The following is a 27015-nucleotide window of genomic DNA, read 5'->3' as shown; positions in this document are numbered from 1 at the left end:
TCACAGGGGGAAAGAGGGGCGACCTTGAATTCAAACAAAAATAACTCAAAAGAACTGAATCAACATTACACTGCTCAAAATTTACTACACATAATGTAGAGCAGCATCTTAACAATGTGGCCAATTAGTAAAACAAGATTACTTGAGGACAGAAGCACATACCATTCACAAGCAAAAACCTTCAAATTCAACAAATCACAACCTAGTGTTCAGTAGCCATAGCAAGATCCCAGTAAGTTAAAGCATAAATCTGCTTTTCAATGTGTGGAAGCCAGTCTGGCAAACTAGCAAGTACAATGAGTACACTGCTGTACCTCACAGAACAGGAAAACCCTAGTTTTCTGTCTCTGTCCAGTCATGTAACATCCAGAAAGTACACTAAGGTGCTAAAATTGGTTAAAGTATTCAAATAAGAACCTAGGTGGAGAAATGAACTAAAACTTTCCAATCACTTAGTTAAATAAGTTAAGACAGGAATGGACACAGCTAATAATAGCCACTTACCGTTAGGAGGGCTAAAGTGATGTTGATACTGGAGTATAAAGTAAGGAAAAGCATTGCATATGAGACATGGACCAAGGGCAGCAGGTATTGTTTGGGGAAGAATTAAGCTAGTCATGAACAAAAATGTATTTCAACAGGCCTGTTCTTCAGGAAGGTTAACAGTGATGTTCTTCAGGAAGGTTAACAGTGATGTTCATTACAAAAAGTTTCCACATCCTGATTTGAACTTTATTACCTGTCCAAAGATAACTAACCAGTAGCACTTAAAGCCTCAGACCAATCAGAAAGCCCATTCAGTACAAAGAAAAATAAAGATGAAGTTCACAAAATATAAATTAAGAGGAAATAGAGACCGTTTTAAAAAAAATTGTAAAACAGGTTACATGGAAGTTTTAAAAGAGGACTTACTTTTTCTGAAGTCGCTCTTTCAGGGCACTTTCTCTGACTCCTTGCTGATGGAAGCAATTCAGGAGCTCATCAAGTTCCTTCTGGGTGTCACACACAAACCTGTGGGGGAAAAAATATCACATTCCCACTAATATTTCCAAAGAAGAAGGTAAGCACACACACACACACACACACACACACACACTAGAAATAGTGGGCAAATACCTTAAAAGAAAGTAGATGAATGTTCTAACTCCCAAGAGAAAGCTGACAGGCTTTCTTCTTGGAGCTAGAGAATTGATGCATTCGCTTCAGGACAACCAAACAAAACTAGCAATCAAATAAATGCAACAAAAAAAAATTAAGAAAGCACCTCAATCAATCATACAGCATGGCACTTGTAGGATTACTCATGAGAAGAGATATCTAGGTTAAGGGTTGAAAAGTTGATGGAAAAATAAATGGGCAGTTGAATGCCAAAACATTTTCAATTTGCTAATTAAAATAAATTAAGCAGATAAATAATATGCAGGTTACAACTGGTAAGAAATGTAATTAAATAGCAATAGAGAAACTCTAAACTCAGGCAAGAGAGTTCAAAGTAAATTTTTTTTTGAAAAAAAGGACTGACAAGCAGTATTCCCCAGAGGTCAGCATGAGGCCCATGACTATTTGTTATCTATATCACTAACATGGACAAGCATGTAAAAGGAAAGGTTAGTGAGTTTGCAGATGACACTACAGTCAGTGGTGTTGACAGTGAAAATGGTTATTGGGATGCACAGAGGGATCTCGATCAGTTGGGTAAGGGCACTGAGGATTGGCAAATGGAGTTTAATTTGGACAAGTGCACCGTGTTGCACTTTGGGAAGACAAATGAGGATAGGGCATTCAGTCAAAATTAGGACCCTGGGGAGTGTTGTAGAACAGGGTCTAAGGAGTACAAGTTCATGGTACCTTAACAGTGGCATCACAGGTAGACAAGTGAATAAGATATTTAACACAATGGCATTCATCAGGCAGGGCACTGAGTATAGAAGGCAACATGTTATGCTGCAGTTGCTCAATATACTGGTGAGACTGCATCTGTAATACTGTGCTCCGTTTTTGTCACTTTGCTATAGAAAGGATACCATTAAGCTGGAAGGAGTGCAGAGGGGATTTGAGGATGTTGCTGGGGCTCGAGGGACTGGATGATGAAAACAGCTTGAGCAGGTTAGCTTTATTCCCCACTGCATTGTAAGAGAATGACGAATAAATTTACAGATTTGTATAAAGTCCTGGGGGTGGGGGGCACAGAGTCAATGTGGTCACATTTATTTTCCTCCAAGGTTGGAGGATCAAAAACTAGGAAGGATGAAGGTAAGAGGGGAGAGATTTGATAGGAACTTGATGGGTAGTAGTCAGTAAATGGAATGAGCTGCCAGAGGAAATGGTTGAGGCAGGTGTGGTAACAGCATTCATTTATTTTTAAAGATACGGCATGGTAACAGGCCCTTCCAGCCCAACAAGCTGTCACCGCCCAATTCACCTGTGACCAATTAACCTTCTAACCCACAAGCCTTTGGAATATGGGGGGAAATTTGTGCATTCTTCCTGTGACTGCGAACTCCTTACAGAAGTAGAATTGAATCTGGGTCAAGGGTGTCATCAGTGTACTGCTCTGCCCCAGAAATCATGGTCCTCCCAGGGTCAAATTGGGAAGCAAACATGATAACCACTACACTACAGCAAACAACAGCAGTTAAAAATCAAGTGTCAGGAGTGGGACTTAGATAGGTATATGGATATGAAAGATTTCCCATCTAAGCTAGTCACATTGGCCAAATGAGGGAAAAATAGGACCACCTTAGAAAGGAGTCTTGCTCAGCATAGACTAAAGGGCCCTATTTCCATGCTGTATGAATTCATGCACTTAAAGGCAGAGGTTAGCTCAAGAGATGTATTAATGCTGGCAAAGGTCTAGTTAAGATAAATGGTAGGTTTCTGTGCTCACATATCCTATGGAAGGAGGAGTCTAGAGATATCCTCTAGCTTTGTTACAATAATAAACAAATGTTTAATGTTTCCCCAAAATGTAAAGGTACACCACAACTTCATAGATTCTAAAAAGATGTAAACAGACTCAGTTGCTGAAGCAACTGAACTCTTAAAACCACAAATTAGTTTAAGGTATTTTTTAAAAATTTAATTTCTTAATGGCAATTTAAAATATTCCTTTCCTCCAGCATTCTGCTCATACCAGAGTCCATACAGTATGTACAGCATGTTATATGACCAAGGATGGATTGTATTTCAAGACGAATCCTGTCCTCAATCAGCATCTGGGCAAACTAAGCAACTAATACTCCGGAGCCCAACTTCCTGCTTGTCACAAAGGCATCACTGACCAAATGGTCTTTAAAGCAAAGGCATTGAAATTAACATCAAAACTAATTTTAAAACATTCTGAAAGTATTTACTCATTCTCTACATTGGACATTAAATTGATACAACTAAATACAGATGTGAAAAACCTGAAAGTACCATAGATTCTGTCCTTGTTTAGGCACAGTGGTTTCAATGCAAATTTCTGCTGTATAGGAGGACCCCTGGTGGCCACTGTCGTTAAAGTTGCTCTCAGCAATGCTGTCGCCATCATTGCCTGAAAGGTAAATATATCCGGAGGATCAGACGAATGACAAATCGTAATTTCAGAGTATTCATTCAATCAGGTTTCATTCAATCAAACAAGATACACCATCCAAAAATAATTCCCTTTGAACCTAATAAATCAAACATTAATTGCAGATCACAGAAGCCACTGCTCATAAACTGATGTAATCCCAGGTACCTCAGCAAAAAAAATTGAGGCTATGTTACATTTAAAATAAAATAAATACCAGTGTGAAGACTTACTTATACCACTTATCCCTTGACCTGCGGAAATGAAATTAGTATTAAGTATGCACACACCATTTCCCTCTCCTCCAGTCTCCCTTCCAACCTCCAAAAACAACTGGCCGCAACCGAAGAACAGAGCTCAGAGCTCTTCTAGCACAGAATAAGAAAAACTGGAAAAAAAGTTTTATTTATACAATCTAAAACAAAACACTCCAAAAATTAAATGCTGAATGCATTGTGTTCCTTGAGCTCTAACGTCCATCTGCAAAAGGCTCGTTCCATTGTTTCCATTACACATTGTGAAAAATGCTGCAGTCAGAATGGGAGATTGACACTGAAGGTTTTGCTGCTTTCTATGTAGATAATGAGTAGTTTCACTATTACTCAGCTATACATTTCCCAGATTTTCACACAATTAAAGCCGTTCATTCAATTCAAATTTCTAGGTCTACTATCTTGCCTCTCCGGCCCAATCCATGTCATGAAAAGTTTCAAATACTAGAAGTCCTTCAGTAGCCTGCACAAGGGGGCATCCTTCACTGAAGCTGAAGGGAGTAGGGGAGGAATAATCAAGCATGATCCAATTCTCAATCACTGAAATTTCTCCTTCCTTCCTTGATGTAAGCATCCAGCATGGAAATTTTTATCTAGTTCACTTAGCACTGATCTAAACAGGATGTGAAGACTTAAGACTTCTATTTTACTATGACCTAATGAATTCAGTACAGGCAACTCTGAATTACGATAGTTTCGATAACATACTCTCCTTATGGAAATCACAAATCACCACACAAAAATTCACTATTACTAGATTTATGCAAAAGAAAGATAAAACAAACAAAATGTGAAAGCAACAAATGTCAATTTTTATTTTTACTCAATACTGTGGGGGAGTAAGATTTGGATACAACATCACAGTTTCAACTGGGTTGGTTCTCTCAAGCCACTCCTTCCTTTGTCATGCCCTCTCCAGTCCAACATGTAAACTGACACCTCAGGTTGCAGTGCTGTCTCAATCTTCATCTGTGAGACATTTTTCTGACTCTCTGCCTAGACTCTACTTGGTCACTGTATTTTAACCCGTTATCCCCTCTGAACTTGTCCTACATCAATACTATTGCACCTTTCTCTAACAAACCTCAATCTTTATTCAAATCTTATCATTATTCCGATACCCCACTTTCCAAACCATTTCCTAACCCACAAGATTTGTCCATCCCGAGTCTAATGCTAGCTTCAACAGTTAAATAACAGTGGTGGGTCACTGCTAACGCAATATAGTAGTTGAATAGGAGAGAAAAACGTTTTGTAAGAATACATTTTATAGCAAGGCATTCAATGGAAAATTTGGGGTTTGCAATGTGAAAAATTACAATACGTATGGTTTTCTAAGAATGCAACCCCTGTGTAACAGAGGGTATGCTTGCATAAAGATTTTGGTACATTGCCAGTATGAATGAACGAGTAATTTAGTGTAATAGCAATGATTCAAGACTTACTTTTAGAGTCAGGATCTTCTTCGTGATGTGTATATTCTTCTGGAAGGGTAAAGCTATAATCGATACCAGCATGGACCCATCCCTTCTCCACATACAGTCCAGGTACCAGATCAGAAAATAGCCAGTACCTGCATAAAATTATCACACATAGTTACTTGTAGGAACACATCCATTAATTTTTACTAAAGCAAAATTTCAGTTTTAAAGTATTAGTTTTATACCTACAATCTCACCTTAGTCAAACACAACATAAAGCAGTATCTCAAAAGAAACTACTGCACAACATTTACACAATCCAGAAGAAACAAGATGAGATTTTAAAACAAATTTCTCCAAGTTGATCAAAAACATCATCTATCCACAATCTAGTTCACTAGGTACAAAATAACTGCACAGAAAAATCTTTTGAACAATATTTTTCAACCAGCATTGATGGTTTAACAATCCATCGAGGTCTACCTATTTTTTGCTTTACTGATGACAGCGAGAAATGCTCCTCCCCACAAGGACAAAATTCTGAAAAGTGGATGAAGAATCAGAAAAAGCACATCATTTTGATTGTTCCATACCCCATGAGAATAAAAAACTCAAAAGCTTTCCCTTTATCCACTTCCTCCAAAACCTTCAGAACCCCCTTTCAGATCACCAATGTTGGCTTCTGCTAAAGAAAGTATGGACCAAATAGGTAGCCAATTAGAACATCCTATCAGGAGACCAGAGATATAAAATTTTGTCTCAATATAATGGATCAGACATTTTTGCCAAACTGAATAAAATTTTAAATGTTTTATGAATTTTTTGAGGATGTAACTAGTAGAGTGGATAGGGGAGAACCAGTGGATGTGGTATATTTGGATTTTCAAAAGGCTTTTGACAAGGTCCCACACAGGAAATTAGTGTGCAAACTTAAAGCACACGGTATTGGGGGTAAGGTATTGGTGTGGGTGGAGAATTGGTTAGCAGACAGGAAGCAAAGAGTGGGAATAAACGGGACCTTTTCAGAATGGCAGGCGGTGACTAGTGGGGTACCGCAAGGCTCAGTGCTGGGACCCCAGTTGTTTACAATATATATTAATGACTTGGATGAGGGAATTAAATGCAGCATCTCCAAGTTTGCGGATGACACGAAGCTGGGTGGCAGTGTTAGCAGTGAGGAGGATGCTAAGAGGATGCAGGGTGACTTGGATAGGTTGGGTGAGTGGGCAAACTCATGGCAGATGCAATTTAATGTGGATAAATGTGAAGTTATCCACTTTGGTGGCAAAAATAGGAAAACAGATTATTATCTGAATGGTGGCCGATTAGGAAAAGGGGAGGTGCAACGAGACCTGGGTGTCATTATACACCAGTCATTGAAAGTGGGCATGCAGGTACAGCAGGCGGTGAAAAAGGCGAATGGTATGCTGGCATTTATAGCGAGAGGATTCGAGTACAGGAGCAGGGAGGTACTACTGCAGTTGTACAAGGCCTTGGTGAGACCACACCTGGAGTATTGTGTGCAGTTTTGGTCCCCTAATCTGAGGAAAGACATCTTTGCCATAGAGGGAGTACAAAGAAGGTTCACCAGATTGATTCCTGGGATGGCAGGTCTTTCATATGAAGAAAGACTGGATGAACTGGGCTTGTACTCGTTGGAATTTAGAAGATTGAGGGGGGATCTGATTGAAACGTATAAGATCCTAAAGGGATTGGACAGGCTAGATGCGGGAAGATTGTTCCCGATGTTGGGGAGGTCCAGAACGAGGGGTCACAGTTTGAGGATAGAGGGGAAGCCTTTTAGGACCGAGATTAGGAAAAACTTCTTCACACAGAGAGTGGTGAATCTGTGGAATTCTCTGCCACAGCAAACTGTTGAGGCCAGTTCATTGGCTATGTTTAAGAGGGAGTTAGATATGGCCCTTGTGGCTACAGGGGTCAGGGGGTATGGAGGGAAGGCTGGGTTCTGAGTTGGATGATCAGCCATGATCATAATAAATGGCGGTGCAGGCTCGAAGGGCCGAATGGCCTACTCCTGCACCTATTTTCTATGTTTCTATGAAATGTTAGAAAATATATTCTACTCTTCTGAAAAATGAAATCACATACCTATTGTGGTTGCGGTCTGTGCCCAATGGTGATCTATGAAGGACAAGTTTGGACTTTGTAATTCCCTCCTGGAAAGCCTTCTCAGCTGCTGCTTTTTGCTTGCGAATCTTCTCTTCTTCCACTTCTTTTTCCATCCTCTCTTTCTCCTGCTTTTCCCGTTCCTCTTTCTCCTTTTTTGCTTGCATTGCCATTTGCCGTCTACTTTTAATGGCACTAATGAGGTCTTCACTGCCATTGACATCTACCAATAGATCATTTCCACCTTTGTCAGCCTCCAGTTTCTTATCAAATTCCTTCTTCTCTTTTTTCTTGTCACACATTTTGATATTTTCTGGCTCTCTCTTTTTTGTCTCTATTTGCTTCTTCTTCAGCTTTTCAGCCTTTTTCCGGTCATTTTCCTCTTTTTGCATGGCCAGCCTCTCTTTCCAAAGTTCTGCAGATTTATGCTGCAAGTCCTCCATGTGATCCTGAACTGAATAGGTCATCAATATCCGATGGCAAAGTGCTGTTAGAATCTTCACTTTCTCTTCTGGGGTCAATTCGAAGAACTCGGAAGTTTCCAGCTTATCTAGAAATTCATCTGCAACTTCATTGTCTTCAAACTCTACAGAGTCTTTACAATCCTCATTCGTTTCTGACATCTCACTTTCAGTCTGCACATCAGATTTGCGCATGCACAGCCGAACCAACTCCGAAGCAGAGTGCAAAGTGAGGGGGATTTCTGATAGCTTCATCCCTAGTTCTCGATAGTCCTCCGCAATTTCATCCTGTAGCAAAGTTTGAAGGAGGATTAGCAGTACTCTGTTCAAATAGAGGAAACCTCCCTTTTCGGAGGTGAGTGCTTCCATCAAGGAAACTGCTGTGATTGGATATTGGTCATCTGGCATCAACAGACCAGCATAACAGCTGAGAAACTCAACTACCATAGCAACATCACCAAAAAGTGTGTTGGGGAGGCCTTCTGGTGTATCAACTAGCTTTAGTGGAGGTAAACTCTTTCCGGCAAGAGCCTGATCTTCAAACCTCTTCTGCTTCTCTAATTTTAATTGCATTTCCTTCTCTCTCCGTTCTTTAGCCTTTTCTTTCAGCCTTATCCTCAGCTCTTCACGTTTTTTCTTGTGATAATCTGCTCGCTCTTCCAGGCTCATTAATGCCCATTTCCTCTTATGTTCCAATATCTCATAACGTTTCTGCACAAGATCTCTTACTTCATCTGGTAGGCGAGCACGATCTTCAGCAGAAAGCACTTTGGCTACCCGAGTAACAAATGCAGAAACGGCACCCTTTTTCTCTTCTTTGCCTTTGTTATCTTTGAAATATCGAAGGAATTGTAATGCTAAGGGTGGCAAATATTTCTGAGGCTTCGTCACAGATCTTGATGCCCCCCCAACACCTTTTTGTGTCTTTCCTGACTTGTTAGTACTTGATTTTGTCATTTCAAACAGCGTCATCTGCTTCATTTTTGTCTTTGGAGTTTTCAGACCTTTTTTTGGAGATTTGCTGTTCCCTGGAGATTTCTGCCCATTAAGCAACTTATTCTTATTCTTTGATTTCTCTTTTTTGTTCATTTTATCCTTAGTTTGCAACTTTTTAAAATTCCGGACAGCTTTTGAGCCCTTTTTGGGAATGTGGAAATTGGTGTTCAGTTTGGTCGGAGTTACAATCTTCATGACTTCTTCCAGTTCTTGTTCTGGAGATCTTTTAGGACTATACTCCATTTCCGTACCATTCATGGTCTTTTTGACATGTACATGTCCCCATAATGTTGGACTCAAGGGTGGATTAAGAGGGATCTTATCTTTATTTCCACCTTTCCGTTTCTTGCTTGTCTCTTTGTTTGGATCTCCATTTCCTTTTGGTTTTTTCGATGGCTTTCCCTCCGTTGAACCAGAATTTTTTCGTTTCCCCAAATTCACAACAGGGTTATGAATCATGTACTGAAACAGATGTTGAGAGCACATTAACATTTAGCAAGGATCTGAAACTGGTACTAAATCTTGCACAATATGCTGCAAAATAATTCTTCAATATAAAGTGAGCTAATTAAAATCAGTGGATAGATACTGCTGAAAAATTAATTCAATCTATCAAAAAGTAAGCTTTTCATCACCTCATGCCTGTTCCACTTTCCAAAATTCAAAATGAAGTTTCTGTTTACCTCGGTCCTCTATGGTTATTCCCCATCTTAAACACCCCAACAAAGAAAAACATGTTAATGAGACCACATCTTATTCTTCAAAACACAAGACACCATAGGCCCAATTTGCTTAACCTCTCTGCATATGACCATATACCACCACCCCAAAGATTGCTCTAATTCCTTCCTTATCAAATTATATAGCATGGAAAAAGACACCTAGGCCCAACTCATTCATGCCAACCTAGGTATCTGCTTGAGCTAGTCCCATTTGTCAGCATTTGGCCAAATCTCTAAACCCCTGCCAAAATGTCTTCTAAACTGTGATTTTTCCTGCCCCCACCACTTTCTTTAGGAGCTCATTCCTTTTACCCACCAGTTTTCTGTGCAAAAGGACTTACCACTTACATCCTGGTTACTTTTGCCATCTCATCTTAAAACCTGCGCGGCTTTGTTTTAGATACTTCAACCATGGGAAAAAGACTATCCATCACCTTATCTATGCCCCTCATGATTTTATAAACCTCTAAGGTCACCCTCAGCATCCTTTACTCCAGGAAAAACCCAACCCATCTCTCCAACTCAAGCCCTCCTTGTGAAGGAACATGCTTCTGAATCTTCCCTTCACTCTAACTTAATCACATCCTTCCTGCAGCACAGTGATCAGAAATGCATGCAATATTTCAAATCTGATCTCACCAATGTCTTGTACACCTGTAACAAATCATCCCAACTCCTGTATTCAATGACCCGACATTTGAAGGTAAACGTGTCAAGCCCCACCTTCACCACCCTGACTACTTGCATCACCACTTAAGGGAATTATGTACTAGCATCCCTACAAAGGCCCAGAGTCCCGCCATTCACTGTACATGTCCTGCCTGGCTACTTCCCAAAACACATCCTTCGCAACTCAGCTAGGGCTAAATTCCACCTGCTACTCATTTATCCACTTTCCCAGTTGTACCTACATCTTTTTGCAACTTTAAACATTTTACTGTCATCCACAAATTAGTGAACAGCTCACTTAAGAACTAAAAGGAAGGAAACTCGAGGATATTTTCCGCGTATTGTATCATTTTAGCTTAGAATTCATTACTAATTAAAAAATTAGAGTTAGAGTAAAGCAGCACAGAAAGAAGCCCTTTGGTGATAAAGATGGGGGGTGGCTGAGGGATTACAAGCTTAATACACGATATTAATTACTTATTACAAGCACTTAATCCTCAGTGCCTCATAATTGATTACAATGAGACATAATCACATCTCTTGCTAACCCACTATTCTTTTAGACTTTGCTCGAGGCGCATTATAATTGTTGAAAATCAATATGACACTTCTGTATTTGACATATCATGAGATCTGGACTGAAGAAAATTGATATTTCCAAGCCCAGCCGTGCATTATTGCCACTCACTACTACAGTACAGTGTTAGCAGGTACAATTTCCATACTCGTCACGCAGTGACGCAATTTCTGTTAATTAGGGTACAAAACAGAACAGAAAACACTTCAAAACGTGTTTGCCAGCACTTCACAACAAAACAGTGATTATTTCTGTGCTTCATACAACATCTCATTGTTTATTGCTAAATCTGGAAAGCCCCAAACAATTGAAGAACAATAAAGGAGGTTCTGAGTACAGTTTTGCATATGTCACCAAACAAAATAATTAAAAGGATTCTACTCAGTGACAACTCTGTTCAAAGACAAATAGATGAAGTGTCTAAGAATGTGTAAGACATATTGGTGCAACATACATTGACCAACAGAATTTGCTCTGTAGTCGACTAAGTCAACTTTACCAGGAAACCAAACTTTGTTTCTTGGTCATGTTTGCTTCATAGAAGATGAAAGCATGATTCAGAAGTTGTTATTTGCAAGGAGACTAGAAGCAGGTACGAAGGGGGAGTCAATATTTTGGGTTGTTGAGCAATTTTTCAAACAGAAGAACATTCCCCTCACCAACAGTCTTGCTTGTACAACAGATGGAACACCATCAACGACAGGATGTCACCATGGGGTTATTTCTTGAGAAAAGCTGTATCTAAAACGCTTACAGTTCACTGTGTAGTTCAGACAGCGTCCTGTCGCAAAAAACTCATATACTGCGTCCAGTGCTCCCAATGTGGCCTTCTATATATTGGCGAGACCCGACTCAGGCTGGGAGACCGTTTCGCGGAACACCTACGCTCTGTCTGCCAGAGAAAGCAGGATCTCCCAGTGGCCACACATTTTAATTCCATGTCCCATTCCTATTCTGATATGTCTATCCACGCCCTCCTCTACTGTCAAGATGAAGCCACATTCAGGTTGGAGGAACAACACCTCACATTCCATCTGGGTAGCCTCCAAACTGGTGGCATGAATATTGACTTCTCCACCTCCCCTTTGTACCCCCATCCCTTTTTTTTCCCCCTTTTTCCCCCTCTTTTTTCTCCCTCTGTCCCTCTCACTATAACTCCTTGCCCATCCTCTGGGCTCCCCCCCCCCTTTCTCCCTAGGCCTCCCGAACCAGGATCCTCTCCCTTCTCTAGCCTCGTATTCCTTTTGCCAATCAACTTTCCAGCTCTTAGCTCCATCCCTCCCCCTCCAGTTTTCTCCTATCCTTTCAGATCTCCCCCTCCCCCTCTCAAATCTCTTACTATCTCTTCTTTCAGTTAGTCCTGTCGAAGGGTCTCGGCCTGAAACGTCGACTGTACCTCTTCCTACAGATGCTGCCTGGCCTGCTGTGTTCACCAGCATTTTTTGTGTGTATTGCTTAAATCATTAAATACTGTTATCACAGTGGTACATAAAATCAAGTCCCAAGCTCTCAATTTGACAATTTTGAGAGCTTTGCATTGAGGATGATGAACAGTCAAAAGAAAACTTCATTGAAGACACAGATGCTTCATTTAGTAATCAACTCAAGAATATTGGATGTGACATTGCCTATTTAGTAAAATTATTCGCTAAGCTTAATTAAATCAATCTTCACTTCCAAGGAGATGATGTGAATTTTATCAAAGTCAAATCAGGCGTCCCTACATTTCTGTCCAAGTTAGCCCTATTTAAGTGCAACATTGGCCATCACGAACTTTTCTAATTTCCAAGCCTCTGTGTTAGAAGAGAAAGAAAAAATACAAGATGATGATCTTCAAGTATACCGTGCCCACCTGGGTGAGCTGCATAAAGATACGTCAACAACAGGAATTCTGCAGATGCTGGAAATTCAAGCAACACACATAAAAGTTGCTGGTGAACGCAGCAGGCCAGGCAGCATCTGTAGGAAGAGGTGCAGTCGACGTTTCAGGCCGAGACCCTGACGAAGGGTCTCCGCCTGAAACGTCGACTGCACCTCTTCCTACAGATGCTGCCTGGCCTGCTGCGTTCACCAGCAACTTTTATGTGTGTTGCTTAAAGATACGTCAGAGAGATTTCAGGATTTTCTTGATTCTAGTTCCAGATTGGGTAATAAATCCATTCCTGAACACTGTTACGTACCCCGTAACTGGGTTGCCAAACCAGCAGAAATGGATCACTCAGTTGGAGTCTGGATTACTAGAACTAAGAAAGTTTTATTAAAGAAACAAGCAACACAGTGCCCTAATCAAAAGGATAATAAATGCAACAGTTCAGCAATGATAAACACACATGTACACAGAATTAAGATAACAGGATTAATCAAGCTCTATCGTTGTCTAGGGGTAAATGACCAGTTTCAAAGTGACGCAAAGTTCCGTTCAATTTAGTTCAGTTCGCAGTAATCGCTGCCGTGGCGATGGACGGTGGGGGGGGGGGGGGGAAGGAGAGAGAGAGCAAAACGAATGAATATTCAAGGCTTCCAGACAGACCTTCGCAGTCAGCTTTCGGGCGAGTCCTTTGTGATGTCATCTGAGGTCACCGACCGTGACCCCTCCATTTCCAGATACAATCGTTTCCCTGCGCTGAAACTGGCACCCAGGCAAGGGTGGACACACACCAGGTTCCCGCCGATCGTGCCTTTCCACCCTGTGCGTTTATGGCCCAGTACTTCCCACCGACTTGTGAGAGACGCACCGCTTCCAGGGTCTTGTTACCTCGGGTGTCGTGTGTGTCCTGCCTTAGCAAACCTGTCCCTTTTTATCCCCCTGCTGGGGTATCGCCTGTCCATCACTTCAAACAGTTCAGGGTTCAAAGGGGGAGCCGCTCTTGACAGCTCTCTTTCCTTCATTAACATCTCCAAATGTTGCCCCATTGTTTTCCTTATCTCTCTCTCGCCTGAAGACAGGTGGCAGACCAACTGCTGATTCCACTGGTGCCAGCACAGGACAGCTACATCTTAATCTATGTGTATTCTTGTCACAACACTTGTAATACGGAATTAACAAAAAGGATGGAGAAAGAACTGATCTCGCTATAAATGGCTGAGCCGAAGCAGAGGTTCTAAAAATTATTAACAACTTTTGATTGCAGAAAGCAATCCCTAAGCGCTATTATGCACTGTGAAAAAGGGTCAACATGTTCTTTATTGCTTTTCTGAAATCATACTTAGTGAAGCACAGTTTCAGTGCAGTCACCCTACTTTTTTCAAAGTAATGCCAGACTGTGAATTACTGAACGTGGGGATCTGAGACTCCTTCTGAATGACACTCAGCCTGATGTCGAGAAGCCACATCATCAAACCACTACATCAAACCCACCCATCGCAATGAAAGGCCAAAAAGCAATGAAGTAGAGAATATTTGGACTACTCATGAGCACTCTAAAACTGTTGAAAATTTTTACAGTAACTAAATAATTTTATTTGTAGCTTTAAATAGATTTGAATTTTTTTTTGCAATTATTTGTTACTGCTTTGAATTTGCTGTTCCTATTTTTTTCCCAGAAAGGGAGAATGGGGTGCTGGAGATGTGGTCGGGAGCCAAAGGGACCATAATTCAAAAAAGTTTGTGAACCACAGCTGTAAGTCTTTCCTATCCCACATACCTGTCCAAATGTATTTTAAGTAAGTTATAATACTTGTCTCAATCACATCCTCTGGTAGCTCATACTCACCACCCTCTGCACAAAGTTGCCCCTCAGGTCCCTCCCTTCTCACCTTAAACTTACGCCCTTAAGTTTGTGGCTCTCCTTTTCTGAAAAAAATAGACTGTGTGCATTTTCCCTATCTATGATCCTCATAATTTTATACACCTTTACAAGGTCAATGCACACTCTCCTACATTCCAAGGAATAAAGTCCTAGCCTACCTACCCTCTCCCCATAATTCAGGCCCTCAAGTCCTGGCAACAGTCTCACAAATCTAAGAAATGTTATACTTGATGTGCTTCTCAGTCCACCGGCACACCCAGCTGCAGTTATTTTGGGACCAATCCTTCCTTGCTGTAATTGCCTGAAATTTCCAATTTCAATTGGAAATCCAGCTGCTATGATAAACATCAGAAACATGTTTCAGTGCTAATCCACATATACAGGACTGATACATCAAAACTTCACAGAAGGAACTTCATGAGCCGAAGCAGTCTGCAAATTAGCTCGAGTCTCTGCCGCTAATACTAATAATTTATTTTCATAGAAAAAACATAAACGTTTCTTTTCAAAGCTGCTTAAAAGGCAAATATGAACTAAACCTGTAACTGAAAACACAGTTAATTAGAACTGCACCAAGTCACCTATTATAATTTTATATTTTGTCACTGAGAACAGACACCTTCAAAAACAAACATCAATGATTTGAAAGTTTGTCACAAAGGCGCATTAACCCAACATTATACCTGGAAAGAGGAAGCGCAACACAAACCTATATCAAATTGAAAGTGGATGGCACTTAAATATATCTGCTACATAAACCTCATTTAAATGAGGTTTAAATAAGGACTGGCCATGAAGTAGTTACTCCAATAAAAATACTCTTGGAGATTTGTACTTTAATCATTATGTAACTAGTACATAACTCCCTTCCTGATTGCTTCAAAAGACAAACTTTTCTAAAAAAAATTATTACATCAAAATAAAAGCTAACGGAATATTCTCTATTTTGTTTACACGAACATGTTCTGTACCCCACTTTACTTAATAACCTTTATATAGCCTTTACCTTTAATTGCTAAAGTCACTTTCAAGTGGCATTCAACTGGTGCAGCTTTCCATCAGAAAATGGCTGAATCACACAAGTTTCAAGGCATCTCTCTCACCTCTAAGATCATCCAATGATCCAGAATTGTTTTTCCTGCAAGCTATTTCAAGCCGATTCTTCTGCCACTCCACCTTTGCTTTCAATAAGAGAAACGCGTGAATTTAAAAAAAAACTTAAAACTTTCTAGGAAAATTGGTAATCCACTCACTGAACTTCAATTGCATCTCTCCACTGGTGTTCCTTGATCTGCTGAGTATTTTCTCCTTTAAGACTATTCATTCAATTATATTCGTGGCTTTCCGTTCTTTATTAAACTTGCCCCAAAATTTTACCAGTTTATTTTCTCATGAAATTCAAATACTGTTTTGGTATCCAAACCAAAAAGAAAGATAAATAAAGATAAACAGCTTACAAACACGAGAAAATCTGCAGATGCTGGAAATTCAAGCAATACACACAAAGTGCTGGAAGAACTCAGCAGGCCAGACAGCATCTATGGAAAAGAGTAAACAGCTGACATTTCAGGCTGAGACCATTCATCAGGACCACAGACACTGATCAAATGCATTTGGCTTTTGGCAATTAACTTCTGAATGCTGAATCAGAAATTTGAGAGAATAAAAATAATCATTTATAAGCTGATCAGTATGTATCTAAATGAAATATACATTTTTAGATTAACAATCCAATGGAAAACTTCAGACCAAAGAACAGCATCCATTTTGGAGCCAATTCAAACCAGTAACTTCAAAATCCAATTCAAAAATCTGCCCAATTGACCAAAGTTTTATTCAATTGTGAAAATGTGCCCATTCCTTATTATTGTGTCCGTATTCCAATTTCCTACTTTTGCCAAGAAACTTGAGCATAAAAATCAACACCCCTATTCTCTTAATTTGGGGACAGGCTTACAGAGGGGAAAAAGAGACCCCATGAATGCACCAATAAAAACATTGTACTGTCAGGTGAGCAACTGCAGTACTAGTCTGTGGGAGTGAATTGCTGAACTAGGAACATAATTAAGGTAATGAAGAAGACACCATTACTTCAATTCACAACTGTTTAAGACAAGCCAAAGCACTGATATGACATCAGATATTTAATCTGCATTTATATAAAGGCACTTTATTACTTGTAATCCATTTTAAAATAATCTATAATACATAATTTTAATTTTCTTGCCAATTTTCACTGCACTCTTTAATTCAACCAACCCCCACCATGACACAATCGAATGAGGTCTGAAAACCACAGTATTTACATCCATATGTTTCTTCAACAGGCGATTCTGCATGGAATCTTTATTCTTCTTAGCAGAGTAGGTAAAGCTTTCAATAGCATCAGCCCTCCAGCCAGCCCAGCTGAAGTTAACTGATACATGACTCCATTGCACATTAATTTAACTAGGCAAGGCAAAGGAGGCTGCAGGCATATAGAGACTGACATTTTAAATACAGAAATTCAAACATTTGCGTTATTATACAAGAAACAACCTGGCAACACTAATTTAAATCTATAGCTTGTAACCTGGGACTGCTCTTCTAATTTCTTTCCTGATAAAAACAAACAAAATTACATGCATCACCACAAAAACCAGAAACAGGAAGCTTCATTTATTGATCATGTCTTCATTCCTGGCCATTTAACAACTGTAACAATCTCACCTGAGACTATAGACCTGGGTAGAGCTAAGCAACCACACACATGGCACATTGCTTTTTTTTTAAACAAAATGAGGGAATTAAAATCCTTTAACCAGACAATACCTCCATATTTTGTTAGCAGCAGTTAGCCAATTGCCCAGAGAAAACAAGGAAAACACATAAAAGGAAGTAAAACTTTCACATCAATCAAAACACCCTGGCCAAGAGAGCTTGTTTCAGACCAAAAGATATAGGAAAAGTATTAGGCATTTGGCCTATTGAGTTAACCTATCATTCATGACTAATTATTTTTTCAAATCAACTCTGTCTCCAACTCCTTGTAACCCTTAATCCCTTTACCTATTAAGAACCTATCAATCTTTGCCATAAATACATCCAATGACCTAGCTTCCATAGTCCTCTGTGGCAATAAATTTCAGATAGAATATTAATTTTAACATAGAATTACAACACATAAAATCATTTCAAATTTCACATTATTGCATCAAATCACATTTTCCTCCACTCAATCCTGATAGAGGTTTTTCAAAATTATAGTTTTGAAAATTTAATAAATGAATCCAGAAACATGCAGGGTTACAGCATGCAGATAGCAGATAACAAATAAAATAAGCATCATGTTATATGTATTAGGTCCAGTTTGCTCCCATTTCTAGAAAGGAAAAAGTATTGACCAAATACAAACGCTGAAGCAAACATCCAGCAAGCTCTTATTTGAGAAGAGTGGCAAATTTTCTGCCAGAGAAAAAAAATTATTAAAGACATAAATATGCTAAACACTAAGATCATGTTTCAAATATCTCACTTAACCCTTTACTGAGACAAGTTAGCAGGAATAGGCAACTTGGGCACTCATTCATATCACAGCTGATCTAACCGCAATCTGAACCCCATTCCCTCATCTATCCATGATTATCATTCACCCCCTTGCCCATGAAGTACTTGTCTAACCCTGAACAACACACACAACATGCTGGAAGTACTCAGGCCAGGCAGCATCGATGGTAATTCATAAACAGTCAATGTTTTGGGCCAAGACCCTTCTTCAGGATTAGAAAGGAAGACACCACTGGCACTTTCCAAGAGGGGCCTCTCACAACAACTCAACTTACTTATTTTTTTATTGTGCCAATTTGAACCATAATTGTTATTTACCAAGAAATCAAAACATCGGTTAAGATTGATACGCAAAGAAACTACCTATTGTTCCCTATTAGAAGTAGATGGTATTTGAAACTTGCGACCACCGTGCATGGACTCACTGACCCAACAAAACTGCTTGCACAAACCTGTCAATACAAACATTGTCAATCAGATGGGGCTCTACGTCAAGCTGAATTTGTCAATTAAAATAGCTTGAAAACACATCAAATAACAATAAAAAAAAACAAGATGAAACATTAAGGTGACTTAAATTTCAGTGTAAATCATGGAGTGGTCCGAAAGCTGCAGCCGAGCCCAGAACCTGCGACGCAGCCTCCCGCGACAGGCGCCGCGATTTGCTCACTGTTGGGCCCCGGCCCCGAAGATCCAGCCGAGCCCAGAACCTGCGATGCAGCCTCCCGCGACGGGTGCCGCGATTTGCTCACTGTTGGGCCCCGAAGATCCAGCCGAGCCCAGAACCTGCGATGCAGCCTCCCGCGACGGGCGCCGCAATTTGCTCACTGTGGGGCCCCGGCCCCGAAGATCCAGCCGAGCCCAGAGCCTGCGACGCGGCCTCCTGCGACGGGCGCCGTGATTTGCTCACTGTTGGGCCCCGGCCCCGAAGATCAAGGTACAAACTTCTTCCATTGTTCAGGAAAAGCAGACACTCGCCCGATTCCAACTGGTGGTACTTCATTCGCTCGCACGCACCCAGCCTCCTGTTCTCACCTTCCTGTCTCCTCCATTCCCTACTTATTCTTAAATAACTCTGAACTTATTCTCAATTACCACTGATGAGAATGGAGATAAAAGTAATCAATAGATTTTACATTTCATTATCTGTTGGGTGCCAAGCTTGCTTCCTGGTTTAGGAAATCACAGCCTTATAACTTAACATGTTACCATGGTTCAGGTCCTTGATACAAATGATACAATAAGTGACCCTTCTCTTTATACTCCATTGGAGACGAACTTCTACTGTTGGTCACTCATTTGTACACGTTGGAGTAGGCAAAAGAGAGATAGCTATGCTGTTAATCCCTTGATGCAACTACCTGCCTGAGCTTTCAGCAAAGAAAACTTCAAATCCGTAAGTAAACAGGCCATTTCCCGTGCTATATGACTCCTGTAGCACCATGTAAAAATCATATCAGCAGCTCTACAACAAAAAAAATGGACAATCACATATGGCTGCTACTAATGACAGATCATGGGATATAATATTGTGAATTAATGTACTTAAACACAACCTTGGTAGAGGATATCTGGCAGTTTTAAACAGACTGATCAAGATAGTATTCCACACAACTGCCATTGTCTATTGCTTTAGTTACAATACATTTTCCAGGGACCTAGCACAGACTGCTGAGCAATAGAGGAAAGGGTGTTCTACAATACAGAGAATTAATTTTCAACACAAGTGAAACAAAATGAACACATCTGTAATCAGACCAAAATAAGTATGCTCATGATTGGAGTAATTTAACTGGGTTGAACCAATAATGACGAAGGATTAAGACCCATGCTTAAATTTAGCAAAAGCTTGAACAATTGAGACAAAAAACACAAAAACATCCATTTAGTCAGACAAAACAATAGGAACAAATGTATGACACCTAAGGGGCAGAGCTTAGGTTGGCACCTAATGGCGACTCATTTGCTTGCATCTTCGGAAACAGCTCTACTTCTATCTTTGATATCTCTTCCCCCCCCCACCGCCCCCCACTTTCAAGGTTCTTGTGAAGACCCTGACCTGCAGTTACACACTGACTTCATTTCTCAGCAGAAATAGGACCTTCTCTCAGGGCCTCACAACCAGCCGCTTTTCGATATGCCAAAGACGCGGCCTTCAGGGCGCTGGATTTTCGTGGCTCTTGAGACGGGCTGATTTGATGTTGGTGTCGCCACCTGAAGTGTCATGGGAGTAGCAGAAGATCAGAAGCAGTGAGCTGGCTGCTGGCTACGAGCCCAGAGACCCGAGTTCTTTGGGCACAGAGCTCGGAAAGAGTGACGCAACAGACTTAACAAAACAACTGGCTGGATTATGGTGTTATGTCTCCCCTCTCACTGAAACAGGGATACCTCTTTTTCCCTTATTAGGGAGCAAGAGAGAGCCTGTGGTATGTCAAGTTACCAGGTGAAGGAGTAGTCTTTACTGTAAATGTATCTTGAGTGCTTAGTGGGGGCTGCCGATGCTTTTTTGCTGGAGGGGGAGGGTCATTGCTTTGTTGCTGCTTATGCATGGGAGGGGAGGAGTTGGGGAGGGGCTTTGGGGTTTTAACATTTAACCGTAGTTCATTCTTTGAGGCACTCCTCTGTTTTCCTGGATGTTTGCGAAGAAAAAGAATTTCAGGTTGTATATTGTATACACTTCTCTGACATTAAATGTACCTATTGAAACCTACTGACTATACTCCTATACTTCATAGCAGTATGAAAAATAACTTCAGTATTTTTGAAGCATCACCTCACATCTGGTACATAACAATCTCCTAACTAATTAAAATAAGTTGGCTTGCTCAATACAAGTTCAAGTGTAATTGTCATTCAACCATACACTTGAATATTGCCAAACAATGTTCCTCAGGGGTCAACATACAAAACACAGTACCAGCAGCAAATCATAAACACAAAAGATTATGCAGATGCTAAAAATCCAGAGGAACGCAAACACACACACACACAGAGCTGGAGGAACTCAGCAGGTCAGGCAGCATCTGAGGAAATAAACAAACAGTCAACGTTTTGGGTCAAGGCCCTTCTTCAAGACAGGAAAGGAAGGGGGAAAATATCAGAATAAAAAGGTGGGGGAGAGGAAGGAGGACAAGCTAGGTAGGTGAACCAGGTGGGTGGGAAAAGTAAAGTGTTGGAGAAGGAGGCATCTGATACGCAATGAGAGTGGACTATAGGAGAAAGGGAACAAGGTGGGGCACCTTTGGGAGGTGACAGGCAGGTGAGAACAGGTAAGAGGCCAGAGAGAAATGGGGCAGGGGAAAAGAAAAAAATAAAATTACTGGAAGGACAAATCGATGCTCATACCATCAGGTTGGAGAGTACCTACACGGAATTAGAGGTACTGCTCTTCCATCAAGAGTGGCCTCACCATATCAGAAGGGGAGGCCATAGACCAACATGCCGGAATGGGAATGGGGATAGGCTGGCAACTGGGAAATTCCTCTTTCGGATGGAGCACAGATGCTCCACAAAACGGTCCCTCAATTTACATCTGGTGTCTCCAATGCAGAGGAGGACCCATCAGGAACACCTCCTGGCCCCAAAAGGTTTGCAGCTGAAGTGTTGCCTCACCTAGAAGGACTGTATGGGGCCCTGAATGGCGGTGAGGGACAAGGTGAATGGGCAGGTGTAGCATTTTTGGCGCTTGCAACAATATGTGCCAGGAGGGGAGAGGGACAAATGTTCAAGGAAATCACAGATCCCTGCAAAATTCAAAGAATGGGGAGAGGAGAGCTAAAGATGTGTTTAGTTGTAGGTGAGGACAAGAGGAACTCTATCCCTATGAAGAGGCAGGAAGATGGGGTCAGCCAGATGTCTGAGAAATGGGAGATGTGGGTGACGGCAGCATCAATGGTGGAGGAAAGGAACCCCTGTTCTTTGAAGGAGGACATTTTTGATGTCCTGGAAAGGAAAGCCTCCTCCAGAAAGAGATCAAGAAAGGAGAGAGAGGCATCAGAAATGGACCAAGTGAATTTATGGGCAGGGTTGAAGTTGGAGGCAAAAGTTCATGAAATTGATGAGCTCAGCATGCATGCAGCAGCACAAATACAGTAGTCAATGTAGCGCAGAAAGAATTGGGGAGCACTGCTAGGGAAGGATTGGAGCATGAATTGCTTCTCACAGCCAATGAAAAGGGAGGCATAGCTGGGGCCCACTCAGGTACAAATAGCTACCGCATGAATTTGGAGTAAGTAGGCAGAGCCAATGGAGAAATTATTGAAGTTGAAGACCAGCTCTGCCAGATAAGAGGACTGTGGTGATGGAAGGGGAACTGATGGGCTCTTTTGTCAAGAAAGAAACAAGGAGCTTTAAGACCTTCTTGATGGAGGGAAGAAGTGTACAGGGACTGGACATTCATGGTAAAAATGAGATAGTCAGCACTATTATTGGGCTGTCAATGCTAGGGCTTTAATGTTTTGGCAACAGGGGGCTCCAGATAACCTAGTCCCTGGGGCTCCCTTGTGGCTATGTAGGGAGTCTAAGTCTGTTGTCAATTCCTCCTTGCCAGCCATGCTGTTCTCCAAGTTAGAGAAGCCTGGGACTTCAAAAAGTTTGAGTTTTGTTTTGGAAAACTTCTGTCAGAATTCTAAATCAGATTAGGAGTGTTCTGAATTTACCAGAGACCTCTGTACAAACACCAATCTGTTTCAATCACTCCTGTCTACCCTCCTGGTCAGATAAAATATACCATGTTTGGAGGGAGAAGGGTCTAGTTTCTATTGAAGACCTGTACATAGAAGGACGGTTTGCAACATTCAGTCTGCTGAAAGAGAAATTTGAGCTGCCTGATTCGCACTTTTTTCATTGTTTGCAAATTAGACACTACATTCAAGCTAAGATTTGTAATTTGAAATCCTTCCAGGGAAACATATGTTTTTTGATATTTTAAAGAGCCCTCCTGACTCCAGGCATCTCGTTTCTAAGTTTGTACGTTAGTTTGATAATTGCACTGTAGCCTCTACTGTGAAGATTAGAGACGCCTGGAGAGAGGAGTTGGGCATCGAATTATCTGAAGCTGCCTGGGATAAGTGTTTGTCTATGATACAGGCTTGCTCTGTTAACAGCAGGCACCAACTGATCCAGTTTAAAGTTGTCCACCGTCTCCATTGCTCTAAACTTAGATTGCACAGAATTTACCCTTCTGCCTCGCCAATGTGTGACAGATGACAAGGGACGGAAGCCACGTTATCACACACCTTTTGGTTTTGCCCATTACTGATTGGATTTGACTGGTACTCAAAGGCCCATAAAAGATCCTTCCCCTTGGAAGCAGGTCTTGCTATATTTGGCTTCTCACAATCTACTATTTGTTTCCCTGCAGCCATTCAACAGTCTCTGAAGCTGGGGATGATTGCTGCCAAAAGACTTACCTTGAGGGAATGGAAATCACCTTCTCCCCCTTCCTTTCGGAGATGGATGGCTGATATGATCTCAGTCATACAGATGGAGAAACTTAGGTTCTTGAGAACCAATTCAATTAAAAAATTTTAGGCTATCTGGGATCCATTTCTTGCCTACCTGGACGAGGCCGGGGCGGATGAGCAATTTCCCCCCAGCTGATCTCTCACGGCCCTCATTTGAGATTTAATGTTTAGTATTTTTGAGTACTTTGTACAACAGGCATCCCTCTAATGTTGTCTTTTTTTTTTGCTTATTTCTTTTTTATACATGTCTGAGCTGGTATGTTTTTGTTGATTTTTTTTGAAAATTTTGAAAATGAAGTATTTAAAAATAAAAAGAAAAGAAAAAGAAAATGAGGCAGTCAGGGCCAAGGAATTGGAATTTGTTGAAGAGATCAAGAGCATGTGAAGTGTCATAGAGCGTAGGTGGGAAGAGTCTAAACCAAAGGGAATAAAATGGAGTTGAAGTATGAGGATAATGAGGGGCAGAAGCAGCCAGTTACCTCTCAGGTCTTAACTCAATCCCACTCCCCCCTCCCCCGACTAATGAAGGCCAATGCACCGTATGCTTTCCCAACAACCCTATCAACTTGCACTGCAACTCTGAGGGATCTATGGATATGAAGCCCAAGATCCCCCTATCCCGCCCACACTACCAAGAATCCTGCCATTAAGTTTTACTTAAGATTTCTAATTCAACCTCCCAAAATGAATCACTTCACATTTTTACAGGGTGAAGTCCAGAGGTGGAAAATACACAACTTATTTCAGGTATATAGCCCAAAGCACAATTCAGATACTACATGGACATGAAAAGTCAATTAAGAGAAAATGATGAAATGTGCTCAAGTGCAGCTAAGCTAGCTCATTAAAACAGTGGTCCACAACCACTGGGCCGCCAGGCATGTGCTACCGGGCTGCGAGGAAACGATATGATTTGGCGATAGAAGTCAGCTGCGCCTTTCCTCATTCCCTGTCACACCCTGTTGAGTTTGAACACACACGAGATCATTACACGCGCGTCATCTATGTCAGTGCGGGAAGGAGATCAACTCCTCAAGCTTGCAAATGACGGCGGGCTGAAAAGTACGTTTGACATAACATCTCTGCCGGCATTCTGGATCAAAGTCAAGGCTGAATATCCTGAGATAGCCGCTGAAGCACTGAAAACGTTGCTTCCATTTCCAACATATCTCTGCAATGAATGTAACAAAAACTAAATTGCAGAATAGACCAGACATAAGGAACCCATTCGAGTATCGCTGTCTCCCATCACCCCTTGATAGGACCGTCTTGTTTCAGGAAAACAAGCCCAGGGCTCCCACTGATTCAGCAATATTGATGCGTTGCAATGATTTTATATGTTCATACGGGGAAAATATGTGCTGTGTGTTTTATATCCAAACTTTATGATGCTATTGACTTACTTATATAACCATATAACAATTACAGCACGGAAACAGGCGATCTCGGCCCTTCTAGTCCATGCCGAACGCTACTCTCACCTAGCCTCACTGACCTGCACTCAGCCTATAACCCTCCGTTCCTTTCCTGTCCATATAGCTATCCAATTTAATCTTAAATGATAATATCGAACCTGCTTCCACCATTTCTACTGGAAGTTCGCTCAACATTTACTTCAAGCTCCCGACCTCCCCTGATAATTGACTTATCGCTATATTCATGCAAGGAAAATATGTGCTGTGTATTTAATATTAAATTCGTTAGATAAATAGTGTATTAGCCACTTAGCACCGATATTCCGGTTGTGATTAACCCCTCCCCCCCCGAACAGAATCGCCAAAAACAATTTGTAGTAAAAAAAACGGCACGTACACGCATGGGCATGGTGCCCGCACAAGGCTTCATGGTCATTGTAGTCTTTCTCGAGGTAAACACAATGTATTTGACTGCTACTCTTGTCCATTGGCAACAACCTTCCCCCCCCCCCCGCCCACCCCCAGTCGGCTGGTCTGCAAGAATATTGTCAAAATGAAACCTGTCCGCAGTGCAAAAAAGGTTGGGGACCCCTGAATTAAAAGTGCAAGGAGCTTTACTTTGGATCTGCCTACATGTCTGAACTGGAAATAAACAAAATAATGATAGATACTAGCATTTGAAGCACAAAATTCATCCTTTTTTATTTTAGTGAAATAAAAATTGTTACCTTGTATGGAGACAGCAGGAAGTCACTGAATTTACTGGGCAAAGAATATTTCTCCACAAGTTTGTCTTCCACCACCCAGGGTGCATTTTCACCCATCCCCATTCGCATCGAGTTATGCCTGATGAAATAGCGCAGGATTTCTTTGTTTGGTGGCCGCTCCGAGCGGATGAGACTTTCAGTTGGAACATTACTTATAATCTAGAGCGATGAGAAGAACATTAACATATTCGGTGAGTTGGTAAGGCAATACCCATATGTTGCACCTGAGCAAAGTTAGTGTAGTAATTACAAAGGATATGAAAACTTTTTTTCAGCCTCATAATTTTGGTTTTTAATTGTTAGTAAACTGTTGACAGGTTTTGGAATTTTTCTTTTGATTTGACATGATGTACAATGTTTGTTAGATTAGCTCAAAAAAATCCAACTTCAATACATTTTCTATTTAGAAAATGAGACAGTAAAATAGCTCTGGGGGCAGAATACTTTTTCCAAGGCACTGTATCATCCAATGTCACGTATTCTTGCAACTGTCTAGCTGGCTCTAAGCTGGGGAAACATTTCCTGTGAAAACATCTCACTACTCACAGGTTGTAAAAAAATTGCTGATCAAAGAAACCCAATTAAGAAGTCTGTTTTGTCTCTTACTTTATCCTCTTCCAGCAGTTTTACATCATATTTGTAGGGTAGGAATTTTGGGTGAACCCATTTCTTCTCTTCTTTCTTGAGGCTTGTGGGTAACTTGCGTGGTGATCGACGAGCTCTGTCACCTGACCAGCAAAATACATTTATATTACACTGCTGCCTGTTCTGTTTCAATTCAATCAAGCAATAGACTGGTTACTGTATGCAAAAACCAATCACACTCAATAAGGAGGAAAGCCAGTAGAAAAGCATTAAAAACATTGCATGGAAGATTTGTAGAATTGTACAATGTTGTTCAGCACGCAATAATTACATTACACGAGTAGAAATGCCCTATTAACTGACAAGTCAAATGCCTCTTCAGTCAGAAACACCATTTCATGGTAGTTATCGCTGAAGTAGCTTTAAAAACTCAAGATGTTCTCATTTTACTCCTTGCTGCAACTTATTTTTCAATCTTCCACTTAACTACAATTGGACTTTGGGAAATTCAAAAAATCCTTCTCCTTAGGAGGACTCGTTTAAAGCTCATGAACCATAATTTGGAATAAATACCACTGCAATTGCAAAAATTCTCAAACAGCCAGGTTAACTTTTGCCTGCTTTTCAAGTTCAGCAGTTTCCCTGTCCTTGGATTTTACAACAGAAGGGATAAATCCAGTTTCTGTA

At 40.9% G+C, this 27015-nt stretch overlaps 1 protein-coding gene across 1 annotated transcript in view; it reads right to left on the bottom strand.

The window, feature by feature from the left end:
* baz1b (bromodomain adjacent to zinc finger domain, 1B) overlaps positions 1-27015 on the bottom strand; it is an 88487-nt gene that overhangs the window by 44504 nt on the left and 16968 nt on the right. Inside the window, exons 5-10 of the mRNA XM_063031227.1 lie at positions 26350-26471; positions 25705-25902; positions 7359-9295; positions 5274-5401; positions 3418-3535; positions 913-1011 (exon numbers count right to left, since the gene is read on the bottom strand). Of these exons, the coding sequence (XP_062887297.1) occupies positions 913-1011; positions 3418-3535; positions 5274-5401; positions 7359-9295; positions 25705-25902; positions 26350-26471 (2602 nt within the window). The remainder of the gene's footprint in view (positions 1-912; positions 1012-3417; positions 3536-5273; positions 5402-7358; positions 9296-25704; positions 25903-26349; positions 26472-27015) is intronic.

The sequence above is a fragment of the Mobula hypostoma genome, chromosome 23 (genome assembly GCF_963921235.1).
Source record: "Mobula hypostoma chromosome 23, sMobHyp1.1, whole genome shotgun sequence".
In the NCBI taxonomy this organism is placed as follows: domain Eukaryota; kingdom Metazoa; phylum Chordata; class Chondrichthyes; order Myliobatiformes; family Myliobatidae; genus Mobula; species Mobula hypostoma.
The sequence above is the reverse complement of the archived record's forward strand: the minus strand, read 5'-3'. Positions and strand labels throughout refer to the sequence as shown.